This window comes from Schistocerca cancellata, chromosome 1 (assembly GCF_023864275.1).
Source record: "Schistocerca cancellata isolate TAMUIC-IGC-003103 chromosome 1, iqSchCanc2.1, whole genome shotgun sequence".
In the NCBI taxonomy this organism is placed as follows: Eukaryota; Metazoa; Arthropoda; class Insecta; order Orthoptera; family Acrididae; genus Schistocerca; species Schistocerca cancellata.
Genome location: NC_064626.1, coordinates 790,371,390 through 790,393,645, shown reverse-complemented (window position 1 = coordinate 790,393,645; position 22,256 = coordinate 790,371,390). Strand labels below are relative to the sequence as shown.

The following is a 22,256-nucleotide window of genomic DNA, read 5'->3' as shown; positions in this document are numbered from 1 at the left end:
ACTATGTAGTCATGTAGATTATAAAACTGAAAAAAAAGAAATACAGGTAAAAATATCATATTTAAGCAGGTTCAAAATATTAATTTCTACAGGGAAAACATTCCTATAAAGAAGTGCTTAATTTTACTGTTTCAAAAAAAATTATCCTTAGGGGCTAGCACCAGCCCCTCATACATCATATTTCATCATCTAGTTGTAAAGGCCAGTCTTCAGTGATGTGAAGCAGAATATAAATTTACAGAGAGAAATAGCTGTGACAAAATACTAGTGCAAGCTATATTCAAAGTTAATCACAGTTAATGATATTATGCTTTAATCTGTTTGTGTGATGGAAAAGATCATAAATGAACATCTAATACAATTGGCAGAAAGGTTGTACTTTTAAAATATATGGACTATTTTCTAGGTACACTATTCACCAAACATCAAATCAAATATAGTTTTAGAAGGGGCTACATTTTTATGGTCATGCAGAGCCTATTAGACACTCTTCTTAATGACAATTGTAGGGAAAGATAGATTGTTAGTTGCTGTAAAGAGGCCTGTTAAGTTGCAGGCAGGCACAATTAAAAGACACTTATGTAAAGCTATCAGCCACAGCTTTTATCAGAAAAAGAGAACCACACACCATTCATTCGAAAAAGCAAACAAACCTCACACACACATGACCACCAACTCTGGCAGCTCTGCCCCACAACCTCCTGACACTACACGTGTTGGCATTCTAATCCCTGCACACGCTGACAGACAGCATCAGTCCATCCCCACCTCCCATACACTACTGTCCCTTCCCCCTCCCAGATTGCTGCTGTCATGCCACGTGATAGTTGCATTCTGGTCAGATCTGCCGGAGTTGTGGTTGCGCGTGCATGAGATGTGCTTACTTGTGTGTACAAATGGTGTGTGTGTCTCTATTTCTCTTTTGCTGATGAAGGTTGTGGCCAAAAACTTTCTGAAAATGTCTTTTGATTGTGCCTGTCTGCAACTTAATGCATCTTCTTTACAGTAAGTAGCAATCTATCTTTTCCTGCACTGTTGATATACCTACACGCAGTTTCTGTTGTTTGACAATCTTATTAATTATATGCATAAAATATGTGGCTGTATCAATAGAAGAGATTGACATAGTAAATTATTCAGATTGCAATTGACAATAAATTCAGCCTTGAAGAATGTATTATAGACTGCTGATATAATATCCCTCAATGTAATATCTGGGATGCAATAATGATAATATGAAATAGGATAGATTGCCACTTGCCACATAGAGGACGCATTGAGTGGCAGACAGGCATATTTAAAGTACATTTAAAAATAGGCTGAGTTATCAGATAGAGTTATTCCTCTCTCCCTCTCACACTCTCTGCCTCTACCTCCCTCCCACACTCCCTCCCTCCCTCCCACCCTCCATCCCTCCCTCCCTCCCTCTCTCTCTCTCTCTCTCTCTCTCTCTCTCTCTCTCTCTCTCCCTCTCTCCCTCTCTCCCTCTCTCTCTCTCCCTCTCTCTCTCTCTCTCTCTCTCTCTATCCATCTATATCTTTCACACACACACACATGGGTACTCTCATCGCCTGGCAAAAAATGTCCAACCTGCAGTTGAACCTTAGCACCAGAGATAACAGTGGCTGTGACTGCTCATATACTAACATTAACCATTGTATGAAATACAAATTTTGTCAAATGTGTGTAGCATAAAAAAATGCCAGGCTTTTTTATTTACATTCATTCCCAAATGTTATCTGACAACATATTTCAGCATAAAAAGTTTAGCTTAGTATAACATACCATTTAATAGGGGCATGAAATTATTTTTTATGGCCTCCTACATCACTAATGTATTTCTTACTAGAACTAAGTGATGCAAACTACTCAACGAAAGTTTCACACCACCCTCGTGACTATCATGTATAGGTTTGGTTTGTGAGGCTTGAAGGGACCAGACTACAAAGGCCATCGGTCCCTATTTATAGTTGTTGTTGTTGTTGTTGTTCCCCCAACCTCATTTCTTTTCAGAAACCTCTTTCTCGACAGTCTTTCAACCACAGTCAATCACTGTGAGCAGATATCTATGGAATGGAGGTAAAAGTAAATATTCATTTTCAGTACATTTCAGCAGAATGCACTGCCTCTTTAGTCATGAAAGTGATAATCCAGCTTGTATTATAATATTCAGCCTATCAAATGGTCTTGGAGGGTTACTCCAAATGTTGGGTGTGTATCATCACTTTACAACGAGAAGGGTTGTCAACAAAGGGAAGCTGGCTGCCAAATAGGCATACTTTACAGTGATATAATTTGTAGATTCAGCTGTGAGGCACAGAACATTCAAGACCTGCTTTGTAGTTGACATCCTTGGTCAACAACACCAGCAGATGTCTTCTACCTACAAATTTTGGCTTGCAGATATCCCAAGGAGAATTAAACTGAACTGCACATTGAAATCAAACAATAGTCAACAACACCAGCAGATGTCTTCTACCTACAAATTTTAGCTTGCAGATATCCCAAAGAGAATTAAACAGAACTGCACATTGAAATCAAACAATAGTAAATCCATACTGTTGTCAGAACTCCACATTTCTTTTTTTTATGCAGAAATTGATCAAATGAAATGGACTACAGTATTAGCTGAAATGAACCGAACTGAGCATGCATGGGGCCAGCTGACACTTGCAGTGTGCCACAACAGGAACTGTCCTCACACATTAGATGATCTCAGGAGCATTACTGTCAAAGAGTGAGATAAGCTTGAGCAGAAAGATCTTGAATGTCTTGTGGAATGCACAGAGGATCAAAGTATGTTTCATTATATGGGGTGGAGCAACATGGTGTTGAATAGTAATGACCACCAAATTTTGCTTTCATCAATGTTCAGTGGTGTGCACTTTCTAACAGTCTTCTTTTATTATGGTTTTATGTTGTGTTCATTTGACAGTGAAGTTATTTTTTATGTTCCATAATGACTATTCTTCTACATCTTCCTCCCCTTGGATCTGAACCTACATATGTTTCTAGATGTATACATATAGCAAAAGATTTTCTGAACAGATTGTATGAGGGACATTTAATAAATAATGCATACTAACTTTTTCTTTTACTTACATGGTTTTTTTTTTTTTTTTTTTTTAATATAGTCTCCCTGCTTCTCTATGACTGATTCGCAGCAACTTTGAAGCTCAAATATTTCATCCAGGTCACTAATTATGTTCATCTGTCAAACAACTCTGGTAACAGTGGTAGAAGGCTCTTCCAGAGAAAGATAATGATATTCACCCATAGGACTTTTCAATTTCAGGAACAAGTCAGAGTCTGGTGGACTCATGTCCAGGCTGTAGGGATTATGTAGCAACACTTCATGCAGTTTTAGGCTTCAGCATTACCAATATGTCGGCTAGTATTGTCATGGAGAATGAGTGGCCCAACGTCGAGCAACTGAGGTTGGGTTTTCTGAATTTTTCTGTGCAGGTTTTCCATGAAGTTATTATAATGCACTGTTTTAACAGTTGTTTCACATAGTGTTCTATCTCTCATGGCAACTACTTGGTGATTATAAGCAAAAATCGCCATTTCTTGAGTGTGGAGTGAATTCACAGTAGTGACAGTTCAACACAAGAATCCTTGACCTTCACAAACGAATCACTGTCTGAGCAGGGTTGCAATGTCCAAACATTTCCGCTTCCCTTCAGCAATCAGACAGTGTGGTACCCATTTCTCACAGAAATTGGTCTCTTCTTCAAATCACTCTCCTTCCACACAGCTTGCACTGTGATATTCTTAAATAGCATCTGCCACAAGTTTCACACATCATTCATCTGTTGATATTTTTGGCCTTCCAGGTCTCAGATTATCATCTATGCTCATATGACCACCACAAAAACAATTAACCCAAAGTGAAACTGCCCTGTGGTCCACTGTAAACTCATCACAAACTTCAGTTAACACACTGTGGATTTCTGTCGGTTTTTTGCCACATGAAATTTCAGTCATGATGTATGACCTGTGGTCTTCAACAGTCGCAGTACTCGAGACCTCTGCCCCACTTCTACCTCTCACCAACTTTATGTTATGGCACGCAGTGAAAAAACAAAAGCACTTGCTTCTTCCTTAAGCTCCCAACTACATCTGACAATATTTTCATTGTTTTTGTATCCAACAATCAAAAGTAATTCCAACTTGTGTGTTATTTATGAAATGTCCCTCATACATTACAAATTAAGTCACATAATGTGAGTTCTGTGTGATATCAAACTTCTGCATAAATTAAGCACAGTAGTATAATCATTATAACCAAACATTGTATACTCTTTTCCTTCTGTTTATATTTGGCTGCAGTAGCACAGAAATTACTTTGTGCATTGCTGGATGTATATACATACCTGTGTACCTAATTATTTTATTAATATTTAACTAAAAATATATTCAAAAAATTAAATTTGTTTCAAATTCTGGTTCAATGGAAGTGTCCGATTCCATCCATCTGCTTCAACCCATGATGTAATGGTGTTGTGGTGTGTGACGTCATTATAGTGCGGAGTTTATGAGTTGGTTGTGTTTGTAGATGTCGTCTTGTGTTTTTTGTGTGTGTGTGTGTGTGTGTGTGTGTGTGTGTGTGTGTGTGTTTTCTTGAGTTGTAATATGTTGTGCATTTATTGTGTATTGAATGTTTTTTTATTTACGTAGGTTTGTTTGACTTTTGAATTTTTGAGGTGTTGTGGTTTTGTTTTTGTTTTTAGCAGTTGTACGTGGTGGTTTTTTCATATCAATAGTTATGGTTGACCAGGTCAAGGGAAATGACCAATTCCAATTTTCGTAGTTTTATATGTAGGTATTGGTGTTTAGGTATCATCAGCTGCAGTCCAGGGAAATGTCTCATTCCAATTTTCTTAGTTTTTGCTCTAGGCGTTGGTGTTTTGGTATCGTCAGCTGCGGTTGAGCTATATACATCAAGAGAAGTGTCCGATTCCTGTTATATTTAGGTTACCCCCTCCCTAAAACCCCCATTTTCCCATGGCTACCCTGTTAGTTTGATTGTATTTTTGGAGGGAGATATTATTGTCTTCTTTATACGTATTTTCATGTTTGTTGCTGTGTGTATATAGTGACATCATAGGCGCCATATTGGAGATCCTTAGAATAGCCATTTCCGCCATATTGATGACATCATGGGTCAAAGCAGACGGATGGAATCGTACACTTCCGTAATCTCCAAATTCTTAAGGACCACTTCATTTTGGATCTTATGATGCATATTAAATTTAAATAATGGGTAAAAGATGTATCTAACCAAATTTTCTGCTAACTCCATTAGTTTCTGGGTAAAATTTGCATACAGTAGAGTAACCTACAATTCAGTGGTTGGTGTGAACACTCAGTGCTTTACTGTGCTTTGCCCTATTTGAGGACATATGCCCTTGCCTTTGTCTTAATCTTCAATTAACCTAGTGAGCCAGTTCTAAGGGGATCTGCAGTGTGCAATGTAATATAAATTATAGACTATCTTGCAAGATAGCATTTGTCACATATATAAATCATTTTCAGAGGTAGAAGGAGCAATAGGTGATATAACACTACTCAAGATTGAAACCTTGGCATTTAGGTTTGTTATATAACTCTTCACCACTATTTTGTTTTATTATTTATTTATTTTTAGTTTGCACTATTTTGTTTTTGTTATTTACTTATTTTTATCTTTTCAGGGCATGTCTTCTGAAAAATAAGTCCCTTCTTGGAACTGATGTTATAAGACGTAAGAAATTAAAAATCATCTTCTTTCCATGATTTTTCCCTAGTTAATAAGTGTATTGTTACATTCCACCCTGAATTTTCCATTGTTTGAATAAGTAACTTGTTGTATCAAAAGTGAATTTAGAACTTTCCTGGCCAGCCTTTTTAGACCTCATGTGAAAAAGAGAAATAAATCTTCGCGAATCAGATAGACTCCATATCCCCTAAGAAGGTAGGAAAGGACCCATACCCAGTAAGGATGGTGAAGTGCTTTTGCAAATAACACACCAAAAGAATCTCTTTAAGTGTACAACACTTTTCATACATTAAAGTGCACAAAACTTTTAAAAATGTTGTTGTAGCTTGGTAAGAAACTATAATACACTGTGTAAAACACAACATCTCACTGGCAAAAGATGCTCTTTAAATGTACAACACTTTTCATGTATTAAAGGGCACAAAACTTTTAAAAATGTTGTTTATATTGTCTTGGTAAGGAACTATAATACACTGTGTAAAAACACATCATCTCATTGCACTTTTACCAGAAGATTGCTAATATAATTCTTGGTGGCTTGGTGGAGAAATGTTATCATGACTGCTTGATTAAAGTTCAGAAATTTATCAATAAAATACAGGACTGTGCCATCTAGTGATTGGTTCAGTGCCATGAGAAAAGAACAGATACTTGTGTTGAATTAAGTCTTACTGGTCCATTATGTCAGATTAAGTACCATGAAGGTATTTCTGAAATAGATTGTAATAATTTTGTAGCATTTGTGTTATAGGTTAAAAAATTGTCTTACAAAATAGTACCCTAAATCTTGTAGGTTCGTTACAGTTCTTGTTGTAATGTATGAGGTGCACCACAGCCAGTTATATGTTCTGTGTTTGGCAGGTGGGAATAAGAACCACTCTGGGTAGATGGCATTCTTAAGGTTCATTTGGTATTTTCATGTCCACTGAACAACAGCAGTTTTTTGCATACACACAACCAAATCATCTTCCTGTCAATTCATGCAGTCAGAGGATAACAGTTACCCTTAGGTGACAAGTTGTACTAAATGACTGAGGGTTACATTCACACAGAATGAACTTTCTCTATTTGAGATCAGACTATGTACTATATCACATCATGCTGAAACACAAAGATAATATTTTTCCATATTTGTTTTCAGTTCCTATTGAGGAGTTTGATTTCCTATGGATGCGTTGATTGATGGATTGTGGCTTTTCTGTACAGAGAGGTTGCTAGTCGGTGGGAGTAACCCTGACCAGTATAATTAGTTTTGTTGAAGTACTGATTGGTAAATTCAGAGTTAATATCTTGAAGCTGATGGTTCACTGCAGGCATGTTAGAATTTTGGTTGCATGAGAGGAAAAAATATAAAACTGCAGTAAATGAAGCAAGCAAAGGGTAATACAGATATCTCAACAGTGAGATTGACAGAACATCCAAAATGGTAAAACAGGAATGGCTGAAGGAGAAATGGAAGGCAGAAGAAGCATGCATGACAATGGGAAAGATAAATATCACTTGTAGAAAAATAAAAGGCCTTAGGAGAAATGAGAAGCACTAGTATGAAACTTAAGAGGCAAGATAGTAGTCCATTATTAAGGAACTAGGGAAAGACTGAAAGGTGGAATATATACAAAGGGAACAAATTTGAAGATAGTATCATGGAAAGAGATGAGGAAATGGATGGAGAAGACAGAGGGTGCAAAATTGTGAAAAGAATTTAACAGAGCACTGAAACTTCTGAAAGACATTCAAAACAAGGCATCCAGTGTAGTCAACATTTCCATATACACTGTCCAGTCACATTAATGTGACCACCTGTCAAAGGCCTGAATAACCACCTTTTACAGTGCAGACTGCTGCAAGACTTGCAGGAAGAGTTTCAGTGAGGTTCTAGAAGGTACCAACAGGGATGTGGAGCCATGCTGACTCCAGTGCCATGGCCATCTGCACTAGATTTCTCGGTTGAGGATCCATGGAACAAACAGGTCAATTGATTGGGTTTAAGTCCAGGGAGTTTGGAGGCTAGGGGTGTGCAGTAAACTCATCCTGGTGCTCTTTGAACCATGCACACAGACTGTTAGCTGTGTGACACATTGTGTAATCTTGCTGGTAGATACCATCATGCCGAGAAAAAACAACCCGCATTGTAGCGGTGGACGTGGCCTCCAAGAATAGATGCGTACTTGTGTTGATTTATTGTGCCTTCCAGGATGATCAGATCACCCAGGGAATGCCATGAGAATGTTCCCTGCCAGGCTGGACCATTCTGATGATTGATGTAGGGTTTTTGCTTTCAGGCATTTCATGCTGATAGAGCATAGAGCGTGATTCATCTAAAAAGACCACCTGTTGGAACTCAGTGGACGTCCAGTTGTGGTATTAGTGTGCAAATTCCAGCCTTTTTCACCAATGAAGAGCAGTCAGCATGGGTGCATGAACCAAGTGCCTCCTGCAGACTCCCACATGCAAAAATATGCACTGAGGAGACACTGTTGTTAGACCTTTGGTTCATCTGAACAGTCAGGTCCTCGACAGTTGCATAGCTATTTGTGTGTACACATGTCTGCAGCTGTCATTCACTTCTGTCATCTGTGGTCTGTGGTGCACCATAGTTTCCTCAGTGCCATTTTGTCATGCATGGTATACTTTAAACATAGCAGGATGTGAACAGTACAACCTTAGCTGCTTCAGAAATGCTGCCACCCTTGGCCCAAACGCCAATGATCATGCCCTTTAAGACGCCAGGAAAATCACACTGTTTCCATGTTATGACAACAACTGCTATGTTTCCCCCCATCTTTTAATCGTGATTTCATTCCCCTGCCCCATATGCGCAGGGGAGGGCTGTCAGCGGCACAGTCCGCTGCTCTTCAGCCGAGTGACATGACAACTAAGACAAGAACAAAATGTTACATATATAAGGTGATAAAAAAGGCGAACATAAAACAGAATAAGGGAAGATAATGGAGGTAAAAATACACTGACATGGAGACGTTCATGGGGTGACAGTTAAATAGTCCACATGAAGTTAAAAAACACAGTTGGCGATTCTTAAAACACAAAGAAGACACTGAAGGCACACGCACAGGTTAAAAGTAGGCCACAGTATTAAAAACACTCACCACACTTAAAACCCACTTGGAGCACACAAGATGAAGAATAAAACTGCCAGGTGGGATCTGCCGAGGGAGAGGCCGGAGAGGATGGAAAAGGAAGGGAGAGCAAGAGGCAGTATGGGAGGCGGGGCATGAAGAGAGTAGGGGCATCAGTGGCTACACTAAGAGGCAGGAGGCTGGTGGGGCAGGAGATGAAGAGGGAAGACAAGGCAGGAGGGAGTTAATAGACACTGAAGGGGAGCACAAGAGAGGGAGGGGGAGTAGGAGCGGAAAGCCGCTCAGGAGAAGGCAGAGGAGAGGGAGGCCTGAGGAGGAGGCAGGAAGATGGGGTTAGAGTTGGTAGGAAGGGTAGATGTCAGGGCAAAGCTCATCATCTGGAGAGAGGGTGGACCAGAACGGTAAAGGCGTGGCAATGGGCTGGGGATGGAGAGGAAGGGAGACACCAGGGGGTGAGGGGGACCAATGCGGCAGACAATATATAGTGTGTGGATGTGGTTAAGGAAGAGGAGAAGGTGGGGGAAGACGATGAGGTCGTAGAGGATGCGCATGGGGGACGAAGGCAGATGCGGAGGGTGAGGTGGAGTGCTTGGCGTTCGAGGATTTTTAGGGATTTATAGAATCTGGGAGTGGCAGAAATCCAAGCTATGCTGGCATAACAGAGGATGGGTTGGATCAAGGATTTGTAAGTGTGAAGGATGGTGGAAGGATGCAGACCCCATGTCTGGCCGGCAGGAGTTTAAGGAGGCAGAGTCTGTTGTGAGCTTTGTTTTGCATTGTAAGGAGATGGGGAGTCCAGGTGAAGTGGCGGTCAAGGGTGAGGCCAAGGTATTTGAGGATAGGAGTGAGGTGGATAGGACGGCCATAAACGGTGAGATAGAAATCATGGAGACGGAAAGAGCCGGTGGTGCAGCCCATAATGATCGCCTGGGTCTTGGAAGGGTTGATACGGAGGAACCACTAGCTGCACCTAGTGGTGAATTGGTCAAGGTGGGTTTGGAGGGTAAGTTGGGACCGTTGAAGGGTAGGGTAAAGGGCTGGGAAGACGGTGTCATCAGAAAACTGGAGAAGATGAACAGGCGGGGGAGATTTGGGCATATCAGCAGTGTACAGGAGATAGAGGAGAGGGGAAAGGACAGAGCCTTGGTTTCCCCCATCCCCTGGACACGCTTTATGTACCCTCAACTTTTAGTGCTGCCACCTACCATCTCTGAGTGGTTATTGCATGTTGACAGTGACCATGAAATTAATGAGATCCTTTGGAGAATTGACCCTCACAGGAAAATTCCACGTTGTGTGCAATGTATATGAGACAGGTAAAATACTTCCAGACTTAAATAATAATGTAATAATTCCAATTAAAAAGAAGGAAGGTTTTGACATGTGTCAATACTAAACTACAGAGTGTATGCAATCTGGGAAAAACCCTGAAATTTTTTCATCCGGGAGAAAAGCAGGAAAAACCCGGGAATTTTTTGGAATTCCAGGAATTTTTCATTGTTTTAGCTTTCAGTTAAATTTTTGTAATTTTTACTGGTAAGAATTGATTCTCTAACAAAGAATGTTACTATATCCTGCTACTAGAGAATGATACTGCGGCAATAAAATACAATTGAGACGGAAAAAAATAAAACTTTAATGGCAAAGGAAATGCGCTATTTACAACAACGAAACACCATGCATGCTAGGGTGACCAACTCTCCCGTATTTCCTGGGATCTCCCATATTTAGAGACATTTTTTCATAATCTCCCGACTCCCGTATTTTCAGTCTGAGTGGCCATTTATCTCCCATTTTTAACTTTATTTTTCTTATCACATACCGGTATGTAAAAACATTTTTCAATCATTTAAATTTTGCACGCACTGTCAGGATTCGCCCACAGACAGCAGAGACAACTGAATCTATATCGACCTTTGACCATAGATGTCGACATTATGTCTATCGAATATCTTTGGGACGATCAACCAACACTTGGCGGCGAGGTGGCGCAGTGGTTAGCGCACTGGACTCGCATTCGGGAGGACGACGGTTCAATCCCGTCTCCGGCCATCCTGATTTACGTTTTCCGTGATTTCCCTAAATCGCTTCAGGCAAATGCCGGGATGGTTCCTTTGAAAGGGCATGGCCGATTTCCTTCCCCATCCTTCCCTCACCCGAGCTTGCGCTCCGTCTCTAATGACCTCGTTGTCGACGGGACGTTAAACACTAATCTCCTCCCCCAACACTTGGCGGTTAGATGTGACTTTGTTTCTGTGCCAGTGCTTACTGTGAATCATCGTTAACTTGTTCAAGATTTTATGATGGGCAGCGAAGATGAAGATAAAATGCCACCAAACAAAGTATATGTGTACATATCTTATGAAATGGGAAGCTTTATATTCCTGGACTGGAATCTTGGGATATGTGAATACTAGATGGTTATCTCTCACTCCTGCTGTAGAAAGGCTTTTAAAAAATTGAGAGCCTATAAAAAGCATTTTAAAAGCATAGATGAATCAGACTGTCCTAAAGTTCTGAAAAAGTATATCTGCAATGAAAATACAGAAGTAAAAACAATTGTTCAAGCTTATATTAGTTTTTTTGTGAATATTGGAAATGTTTTCATTCAAAAAGCAAAGTATTTGGAGAATTCTGACCTTAGTATTACGGAATCTCATGAAGCTGTAAACTTACTAATTAGTAAAATTAGGCAGAGAAAGGAAGATAGGTTTTTTGTTAACGGTACTCATAAATTATTAATCTCTGTTCTTGATTTAAATTTGAAATCTAGTAATGAGAACAACTTCACTGAATTCTATGATTGTTTATATTCTTACTTAGGTAGTAAATTTGATAATAGTTTAAAGAGTTTAATCCCACTATGTCCAAAAAGGGAATTGACATTCAATGACATGCATGAAGTTGTAGGATATCTTAAGCTGGATTGTATTAATGAAGATGAATAATATGAAGAGTTTTGTAGTTCTAATGATGCAATTAAATGTGCTGTCTCTTTAGATGGTAATGTTAGCTAGAAATGGATACAGGTTTTTTACAACTTTGAAATTAAATAATGTTAATTTTGAAAACTTGGGTAAGCTGGTTTGTTTTGTTATGAGTATACCAGGAAGTAATGCTCACACTGAGAGAGTATTTTCTCAACAGAAGTAGCACAAACTTAATCAGATCTGAACTACAAGTTGCCATGAATTTTTCTTATTCATGTAGTGAATTCTTTGAATTTTCTAAAAATGATGTAAAACTACTGAGGCAAAATCTGTTGCAAAATATGTATAAGTAATTGTGATGTGTAAATAAATAGTCAACTTTTACAAATACTGCTTTGATTTTTGGCGAAATTTTGCCGTGCTATTAATCTTCCTCATTTTTTGTCAATTATATAAGAAGCCCTTATTTTTGTTTAGAAAAGTTGGTCACCCTAGTGCACGCATAAGCGTCTGCAAACAGCAAAAATAAGTCAGAGGCCTTAGGGTGAAGACTATGTTATACTTCGTAACAATAAACTGCCTGCTATTAGCTTGATGTCACAACTGTTCACATTAGGTTCGTTTGACCAGTTGCCAGCAGGCACATGCGCATGCACAGTTGACTCGTGTATGAGCAGTACCTTCTCCCATTTCCCATTACCTGCTACTTGAAGTGTGGCTGTTAGCTGTATCAGCAGTAGCAGCAAGCAGCCAGATGCAAAAGAGAAAAATTTTTCTTGCGCACCCTAGCTGCCAGATTCATGAATGCGCAGAGTTGTCTGAGTTGTATTGGCGAGGTGGTTAGTCTCCACGTGACCCGTGTTTGCATTTAGTGATTTCACTGCTTCTCTTCGTTTACAGCTCCCACGTCAAATGAAAACAAAATGGATTTCTGTGGCTGGGAACTATCAAGTGAATTAAAATACATTCACATAATTACGGAGGGCAAAACAATATTCTTAGTTTCAGTTTTCTGATTTTATTTTATTTACAAGTTATTAGAAGTCAAGCATTAATCACCTTGCAGACCAATGAAGTTATTTTTGCAAGCTTGCTAAAGAAATTTGGCTTTATTAATCTTTCCACTGAGGCAAACATTTTATTTGAAACGAAATGTTTTATTCCACAGTATTGGCTAATTCCAACTGTTCGTTGAATTTCAGTGCATGTTATCATCTTCTGCTATGTGTGCCATAATAAAGAACAAAAAATGAGATCATACACTACTGTACTCCAAGAAAATTTACATCCCAAAAATCACACCGAAAAGCTTAATATCAGATGGGACCTACTTCATTGTGAATCTAAAAAACCAATGTGCACTTCAAACAGAATTATGCATTTTAGTATGGTTTACAAAATTCTGATGCTCTTGGGAGTATCCTCTGATGTCCTGTTTCTTTTATGGTGTAATGTAAGCTCTCTTAGTGCTTTATACATACGAACATGCGGTCTTCCTACACCCCTGCAGCTGCGCTCGCGCAATAATGCCTGTTTTCTGGTGCTCTCTGGCAACTGCTAAATCGAACCTATTTCTAACAGTCTCCAGATAGTATTTCCAATGGTGGTTCGAAAAGCATTACTATCAAAGTAAATTTCTTTTTACGCAAGATGAATTATGTTACGTGTGAGAAAGTGGGATGAATTTCTAAATCACAAAGCATTTCAAACACTTTGAGGACCAGCCACTTACAAGAATTTCAAACCCAGAAGACCAGAGATTTACATCATAATTTTAAATTTACTGTCACATTTGTGTGATGTATCTTAAAGTATAACACACATAAAAAAAATATCAATATTACATGTGAAAGCTTAGCTTCTCTTGTAGCTTGTTATTCTCAGAGACCAATATTATATGTGAGAGCTTAGCTTTTCTTATAGCTATACTATGTATATAAATGAAAACCATTTATTTTTCCTCTTTGTGTGTTCACGCTACTAAATGGTCTTGCTATTGGCTTACTACAGCACTTGTCCTATCCTCTGAATATCTGGTGTCATTGGCTGGTGAGATCACGTGACATGAGATATGACTGGTTTACAAAAGGACATCGCAATCTCAATTTCAATGTTCCGGAAAGTAACGTGCTGTGTTTGGTGCAATTCGAATTTATACTTTCGTAATACGAAAATATGCAGCGTATATGTTGCTGCAAATCAAAGGTCTTTCCAAAACTTCTATCCCCCATCTTTTCCCTTTTTTCCCAGGAAGTTCTACACCAGTTTTAAAAACATTAACCTTTCAAAGGATTGATAAGTTTTACAGTTCTGAGGGAAAATCCATGGAAAACCTAGTGTCACTTAGCACAGAAAAAGTGTATTTTCACCCGGAAAAAAGCATATTTTTTACACAAGATATCTGGGAGTAATCCAGGATTTTTTTTTTCCTTGTCCCCATATACACTCTGAACTACCAGCAAACATGTTGTGGTTGCAAAATACTGAAATGAATTATTTACAGATGAATCCAAAGACAGATAGAAGCTAACTTATGAATTCGTTTGGCGAAATTTAGAAACATGTGAGGCAATACTTTCCCTATGACTTATCTTAGAATATAAATTGAACAAACTAAACGTATATTTATGGCATTTGTATAACTAGAAAATGCTTTTCACATTGTTGACTGGAACATAATGTTCGAAATTCTGAAAGTTTCAGTGCTGAAGTACATGAACAGTAAACAGTTCAGATAAGAAGAGAGTACAAGCTTTTGAAATGTGGTGCTATGCAAAAATGCTGAAGATTAGGTAGGTAGACCGTATAACTGATGTGGAGGTACTGAATCAAATTGGAGAGAAAGGAAAGTTATGATACAACTTGGCTAAAACAAGGAATCACCAGTTGAAGTCTTCCTGACACATCAAGTAATTTTCTGCATGGTCATAGAGGCGGTAAGTGGGAGGGTCGGGGGGGGAGGGGGGGGGGGTGTAAAAGTGTAGAGTGAGGCCAAAGTTTGACTACAGTGTGTACATTCAGATGGATGTAGATTGCAGTAGTTGTTCCATGATGAAGAGGCTTGTGTAGGATAGACTAACATGGAGATCTGCCTCAAACCAGTCTTCATAGCAAAGTCTACAACAGCATTGACAATAGCATATAGGTTCTTAGAAAGAATAGCTATCTGAATATCACCCAAAACTCTCAGGTTGTGCTCACAAAGAACTGCTTAACTAACTGGCAATATGATGTTCCAGAAACAGTATGTCATATTACATAAATGTGCCCCTAGGTTTGCACACAGGATAGATTTTGTTCATTTAAAACTTCATTTATTAAATCTGTGCTGGCTTACTCTTCTGTTCATGGATCTACATAGTAGTACTCCATCATATGCATTTGTGAAGCCCAGGAAAACAACCGATTATTGTGTGTGTATGGACCGAGCTAGGGTTGACGTGTGTCTGTAGGATGTTAACATGGATGACAAAGCACCACCTACCACTGCACTCTCCTGCTATTCCTGTAGTTTATTGGGGTTGGGCTTTATAAATAATTGTTTAAAGTGCTAGAACACATTTTTCAAAATTTGGATCTAAGTATATTTCTGGCCAACATTGTTGATGTCTGTCAACCTAGTGTCATTCATTCATTCGTGAGGGGGGGACTTGTGGCTTTCCATTTGTTGCTGTGACAACTGCTAATGGCCTGCTACTGACAATGTAGTGACTGCTGAAATTGTGATTCTTGGTACAGCAGTCTGATCTGCCTAATAGCAAAGTGAGTCAGAAAGAAGTTACTACAGGGCTGCACCTCTGGAAGCAGGGGATATCTTATGCTGGGGTCCAAGATTACCCAACTACCCATATGTAGTCTGTGCTAGGACTGGCATTGTTTGGGGAAATCTAACAGTACCAATGAATTAGTGCTAATTCATCCACCTTGGAAAAACTCATTGCCACAGCCTGCTATGGTGCCTAGTCCTTGGGTATCTGAGCAGTACAAAACTTGAAAACAAAACAGAAAGAGGATCTAGTAAATGTAAATGTTGTGTAACTACGGCCTCCCATCAGGTAGACCGTTTGCCGGGTGCAAGTCTTTCTACTTGACGCCACTTCGGCGACTTGCACATTGATGGGGATGAAATGATGATGGTTAGGACAACATAACACCCAGTCTCTGAGCAGAGAAAATCTTTGACCCAGTCAGGAATCGAACCCAGGCCCTTAGGATTGACATTCTGTTGCGCTGACCACTCAGCTACTGGGGGCAGATAGATGATCTAGTATCAGCAACAAAATGGTCAAACCCAAGCCATCTCACTCAGGACAGTTTCAACATACATAAGATGTATACAGCTGGAAAGACTGTTGTGGTGAACTTAACTGACTAGCATGTTTCATCCTAATCTCAGCTGCTGGAGCAGATGCTGTCTGGTCAGTCAGCAGTAGCTTTCATCTTTGGGGCCAAACCACAGAATAAGCAGAGCTAAAAGAGAATCCCACCAATTACTGCATCATCCATAATGGAACAATAAAGATTGTCAAAAAGCAGACATCTTCTTTAAAGGAGAAGTAAATTCTTCATGTAGAGGTTCCTTGGTTAAATTTCAAGTTTCAATTCATCTAGACTGTAAATACCTGCTGAACAATTTAAAAGAAAAATCCATTGCTTTCCTAAAATATGTTACAGAGACTAAAATCTTGTGAAGTCAATCATCAAGAGTACACTATGATATAACAATCCTGCTGAAAACAACAGAGAACTGATCAATGAAAGATTTAATGTTATTAAAGAGAAACAAATGACAAAGCCCTCAAATCCCAAAAACACTTGTGATGGTCATATAAAGATGCCCACATTATTCTATCACTAAATACAAAGAATACTGAAATCTTGTGCCATCACATGTTTCCATATTGCATGGTCATGATAGAAAAGCTTCAGAGGTCTGAGGGTCTTGTTCATTGCTGTCAGTGCCAGCAACTCTTCCATGGTGCCCAGCACTGCTTTCATTTCAATTGACGCATCAAGTGTGCTGGAGACCACTTGACAAGCACCTACAAAATGTGTCAGTCCATTCCTGCAAAGAGCTTTCTATTCCACCAAATATAGCACCTATCTGGCTTGAATACTATAGGTGGCAAGCCCATGCCCCTGGCACCAACTATTATCTCAGAGAGCTCTTGCCGTTGTCTTTGGAACTCTGCCTACTCCCCATCGCAATGTTGCCGTACTAGTCAAAAACAGGAGGTGCTATAGGTGCTTTTGCACTATGGGCCTGTCATCAAAGCAATCAGTTGAGGCTGCTGGTATACAAGTCAACTTAAGTCAATGGAAATGAAATGAGCATTTGACGTCATTGCCCGGGAGGCTCCTTGCGGGGCAGGTCCAGCCGCCTGGGTGCAGGGCTTATTACATTCGACGCCACAGTGGACGACCTACGCGCTGGGTGTGGATGAAATTATGATGAAGACAACACAACACCCTGTCCCTGAGGAGAGAAAATCTCCAACCCAGGTGGCAATTGAACCCGGGCCTGTAGGATGGCAATCCGTCACGCTTACCACTCAGCTATCGGGGTGGACACTTATGTCAATGTAACCAAAAGATCATTCTTGACCTATTCCCTCATCATCTCCCTGTTTCCCATCACAACTATCTTAGAACATGAACTCCAAGCACTGTGACACATTGTGAACTGTGTAATGGTAGCATTTGACCTTAACTTGAAACATAGAGTATGAGGATGTCAATCCACAAATGCAACTAAAAGGCAGTCAAGGCTGTATTTCATGATCAAATGCCTTTCTGACTACAGTTCCTCCATTGATGGCACAAATAACCATCATAATACTGTAACATATTGAGAAATTGATACAAATCTTGATTGGAGAAATAACATAGTTAAAGATACAAAGATCTCACACTCCTATTCTGCCTATACCTTCTGCTCAAAGGCCAGGGGGTAGCCACAACTTACTCTGGTGCCAATGGTTACTTTTGGTTGTTTTATGTGAGCTGGAAATGTGATCTGTAGTGTCAGACACCAACCTTCCACATTTTCAGATTCTTCCAAACAAAGCTTTTCAGATGGCAGATACATCTCCAACACAGATGTTAGAGTGCTGATCCTTCTACCATCCTATTCAAATACAATTACGCAAGAAATAACAAACTTCACAATACAAACTTATCATTTATTTAGGCAGTTTATTTATTTATTTTATTTATTTATTATCTTTTTTGCATATAGTCACCAACTTAATGCTTGTTGTAAGAGATCAGAATTGACCTCCATATGATACTTGGGGATTTACATTCAGTCACACACAACAGAAACTGTTACACAACAAAAGTAGCTACACAACATCCATTCTTCCAGTCTCCATTTCTTGACTGTTTGAAGTCAGACAGGCTTAGTATGAAGGTTGTTGTGCTCTCTGTAAATGTCTTTGACATAATTCATTACAGATTTGGGTCAATTTTATGTTCATTATTGGCCCAAATATGTTGTAATATTTGGTTTGCAAGCCAACTGGTCCTGGCGATTTGCTCTTCAATGCGGTTTTTACTATAAATTCTGTGTCTTCTCGAGTAAATCTTCATATAGCATTGTACATCTGAGAGAGGTGCATTCATAGGCTGTGCTCAGCCAATGTTGAAGTTCTCATATTCAAGTTCTTGAAAAATATCATAACTGTGCCATTCAATGGTGTTTTGATTGGTATGGGTAGTCCCACAAACTCATATTTAATCATCTTAATTAGTTTCAGTGTTGCCAACACTGCCTCTCCAACATGGAATATTGAACATTTCTGATAAAAACTCTCAAGTAGGTTCATGAAAAGTATCATAATTGTGTCATGTAATATTGTTCTGACTGATACGAGTAACCCCACTGGTTCATATGTCATCATTTTAATTAGTTTCTGTGTTACCCACTTCACCTCTCCAATAAGATGGAATTTTGAAACTTTCTGGTAAAAATTTATTACATTGTCACTTGCTCTCATTTTGTGGCCACCTCAATATGCTGTGATTTGCACACAAGCTTTTCTTTGTATTATTGTATCTGCAAGAGGTTTTGGATTGATGTTCCATATCTTCAGACAGTTATTTCAGAAACAGAAAGTAGTATTTCTGTGTAGAATTTACATATCTAGTTGCCATGTATTAATCGTAAAATTAATTATTTCTGGTTTTGCAAGTGATGTCCACCTTTTGGTATGATTGGAAATCTTCGGCAGTTTACCTGGCATATGTTTTAGAATATGTGAAAGTCAATCTGAAGTTGGTCATGTTGCAAATGACTACTGTTAAAATGCCACATCCTCCTTTTATTATACACTGGCCATTTATCATGACTGATTAAAGTATGACATAGTGAATGTTCAGAAAAAGATGTGTGATGCTTACTTGTTTTGATATTGTTAATTAAGGAATATTACAGTTAAATAAGGTCTAACTAGCTAGCTGATTTATTTGTGGTATAAGAGTATTCTTTTCTTGTAAGTGACTCCCTCTTTAAGTATCTCTAAACTGCAAGGTTTAATTATTCAATTGAGTTATATACAGTTATTAAAGTTTGACATTTGACCAAACTGTTTTGTTACACATATGAAATCTTGTGGCAGGGTTGTTGGTGAAGTGGCCCATACTGGGTTCCAACACTGAGAAACTAAAGCCCAGGTAGACAGTGAAAAGCAAATTTATTGACATGAACATAAAACTTCCATTCTCCTACTTCAGAGCATAATGATGCAACACAAGAAGTCGTTCAAAATTAAATCTCTGTCTGTGAAGTGGGTAAGATACCTCAGCCCAGTAGACTGGCCGTCACTCAAAACTGAATTGCATTACTAGAGTCAAAATAGTGGTTCATGAGGAACTGATTGTAAACACACAAACATTGTATCATGCCAAAATACCAAAGTTTTAGAGGTCCATATTGTAGGTCGGGTCTTGTCATAGTTCTAGGCTACTGCTGGTGGCTTCATGTAGCATTGGAGGCAAAGGTCCCAGGCATGTAGATAACAGGTTGCAAGAGGATTCCAGGAGAGCTTCTGATTGAGAAATCATGACAGCAGTCAGTATAAAGCTCAGGGAGCTCATCCATGGAGAACTGATTAGCCATAGCAACACACCAGCCCAAATACTGTTAAGGTGCCAGGACCTAATTTTGAACATGTGATACTGTAGAAGTGGGTAGGTCTGCATTGACTGTGCCCTCCTGGAATGATGCCACAGCCACTCGTTGGTGAGGTGTGTGCTCAGAATTGCAGAGGTGGTGTTCACCTTTGTAGCCTCTGCGAATTTTGGCATAGGCCACTTGTGGTGCAACACAGTTAAGCTGGAAGGCTATGGGCCCCAACATAGCATCCTTCTCTCCCTAAGAAAAGAGATGATGACACAGCTCAGTGTTCCAGAAGGTTATGGTGCCACTGCCAGTGTGCTGGGGAAATGGACAATGTGGGAGACTGCTGTCAACATCTGTGGGAGTAGGCGCCTGGACTGCCAAAAGCCTGGTGTCCCTGGATGATGTGGCCTACTGGTCCTGCAGCTGAGGCAGTGACAGTCATGGTTGATGCCCCTCAACACTGAGGGGAACAACCCTGGAACAGAAAATTGTGGGAATTCTTCTGTCTGGGCAGCTAACATCCTGTAAGGGCACATCTGGTTGATAAGTTTTCAGCAGTGGGGGCCATTATACAGTTGGAGTTCAATCACTGCTGTGGGATATGAGTTGGTACTAACTGTTGGCAACATCTGAGAAAAAACTACTGCACAAATTGCATCCTGAATGGCATGCCATTGATGGCATGAATGCTGGTGTGGGGGGTGGGGTGGAGGAGGGAGGGGGTGATAGAAAGTTGGGACTGATGTAGCCAATCACAAAATTCTTCAGCCAGGCTGAATACATTCAGTGGACCTGTGAAACACACAGAAACCTGTTACTGGCATCTATCTTGATCAACCAAGAGTCTCCCAGTTAGAGCTAGACAAATGTGAGCCCATAGGGTTGTGACATTAGGCAAAGGAAAACATTGACAGGCTGTTGCTGCATGTTACTTTGACATGGCATGCAACTGTGTGTTCTATATCTTTGTCAACAGCCTCCAGAAGACATTTTTGCAGGCCATCTATTTGGTGAGGACCATACCCCAATGACTTTCATGAAGTGATGTCAAGACATGGCACTGAAGTGCTTATGTAATGAACAGTGGGGTGGCTATTATCTGCTTCAAGTATGTGGATACCACTATGAGCACCAATAAACTTGAATGTCCGTATGTTCAAGAATCCTGCAATCCAACGGCCAACTCTACTGCACCAATTGCACAACTTCTCAGAGGATCAAATTCTCTGATGACTAGCAGGTGATGACTGCAGTGTCATGTGTCAACTGACCACTACTGCCTCAGCTTCTGTGTCACGATGAAAGAAGACTTGAGGATCTGCATCAAACTCAGGTTCTTGTCACACTGGGAGGCATGATAGGATTTCTGCATTGGCTTGTTGTGCTGTAGGCTAGTAATGGATATCATAGTGATACAATGGGAGGAACAGTACGGTCATTGAACAGTGATAACAGAGCCTTATGATTTGTTAACAGGTTAAATCACTGCACACACATATAATTGTGAACTTCCTTTAATGGAAAAAGAGAGCTAAGGCTTTCTATTGTTTGGACTGTAATTTCAATGTGGCTGCATTAATACCATGGAAACAAATACTGTCAGGTTTTCAACTCCATAAACTTTGTGAGAAAGAATGGCTCCCAAGCTGTAGTCACAAGCATCTGCTGCCATTATCAGGGGCTTGGAAGTGTCATATGCCATGTGACATGTTGGGTGGAGTAGCGCCTGTTTGAGGTCTTGCAAACAAGTGGAGGACCATTGCCACCTAACATTTTTGTGAAGGAGCTGATTTAGTAGTTCATCAATAGCTTCCATATGAGGAATGAATTTTCTGTAATAATTCAGTTGACCCAAAACAGAATTGAGTTGTTTGGCATCTCTGGAGGTCATTAGGTTTTGTATGACCCTATATGATGTAGAGCAGGGAATATCCCAGATGTGTTGAAAACATGTCTCACATTTTCCACTTGTGATGTGAAGAAACAGCATTTTTTTTTCCTTTTTGCACTGAAAATTAGCCCACAGGACTTCACTGAACAAGGATTCCAAATTAGCTGCTAGATACTGTGCATTTTTTCCTGTGACAGTGACATCAAAATTATTTTCTGTCCCTGGAACATTTTGCATGATATGTACCAAATAGTAATGGAATATGGCAGCTGTGCTGACAATGTCAAATGACTGGTAATTATACAAAGAAAACAAAGAAAGAAAGAATACCAAGTGATGTACTGATGATCAGGATGCATTGAAGGCTTTATCCAAGGGGAGTTGCAAGTATCCAATAGGTCAGTTTTTGCTAAAACTTTGCTTCTGGCTCACCATATCCTCCACTTCAGGGATA

At 39.6% G+C, this 22,256-nt stretch overlaps 1 protein-coding gene and 1 non-coding gene across 14 annotated transcripts in view; both read left to right on the top strand.

The window, feature by feature from the left end:
• Positions 1–22,256, top strand: part of LOC126187542 (putative thiamine transporter SLC35F3) — a 653,727-nt gene that overhangs the window by 517,278 nt on the left and 114,193 nt on the right. For 7 of the 13 annotated variants that reach the window (XM_049928748.1, XM_049928702.1, XM_049928732.1 and 4 more), the window contains one exon: positions 5,697–5,746. The exons of 3 other annotated variants lie outside the window; for them this stretch is intronic. In XM_049928748.1, the coding sequence (XP_049784705.1) occupies positions 5,697–5,746 (50 nt within the window). Of the gene's footprint in view, positions 1–5,538; positions 5,597–5,696; positions 5,753–22,256 lie in introns of those variants that run through there. 3 more of the 13 variants (XM_049928782.1, XM_049928790.1, XM_049928774.1) reach the window with 3 other exon arrangements.
• Positions 10,839–10,911, top strand: Trnaa-cgc (transfer RNA alanine (anticodon CGC)). Its single transcript has one exon. It is a non-coding gene; the product is annotated as a tRNA-Ala (tRNA).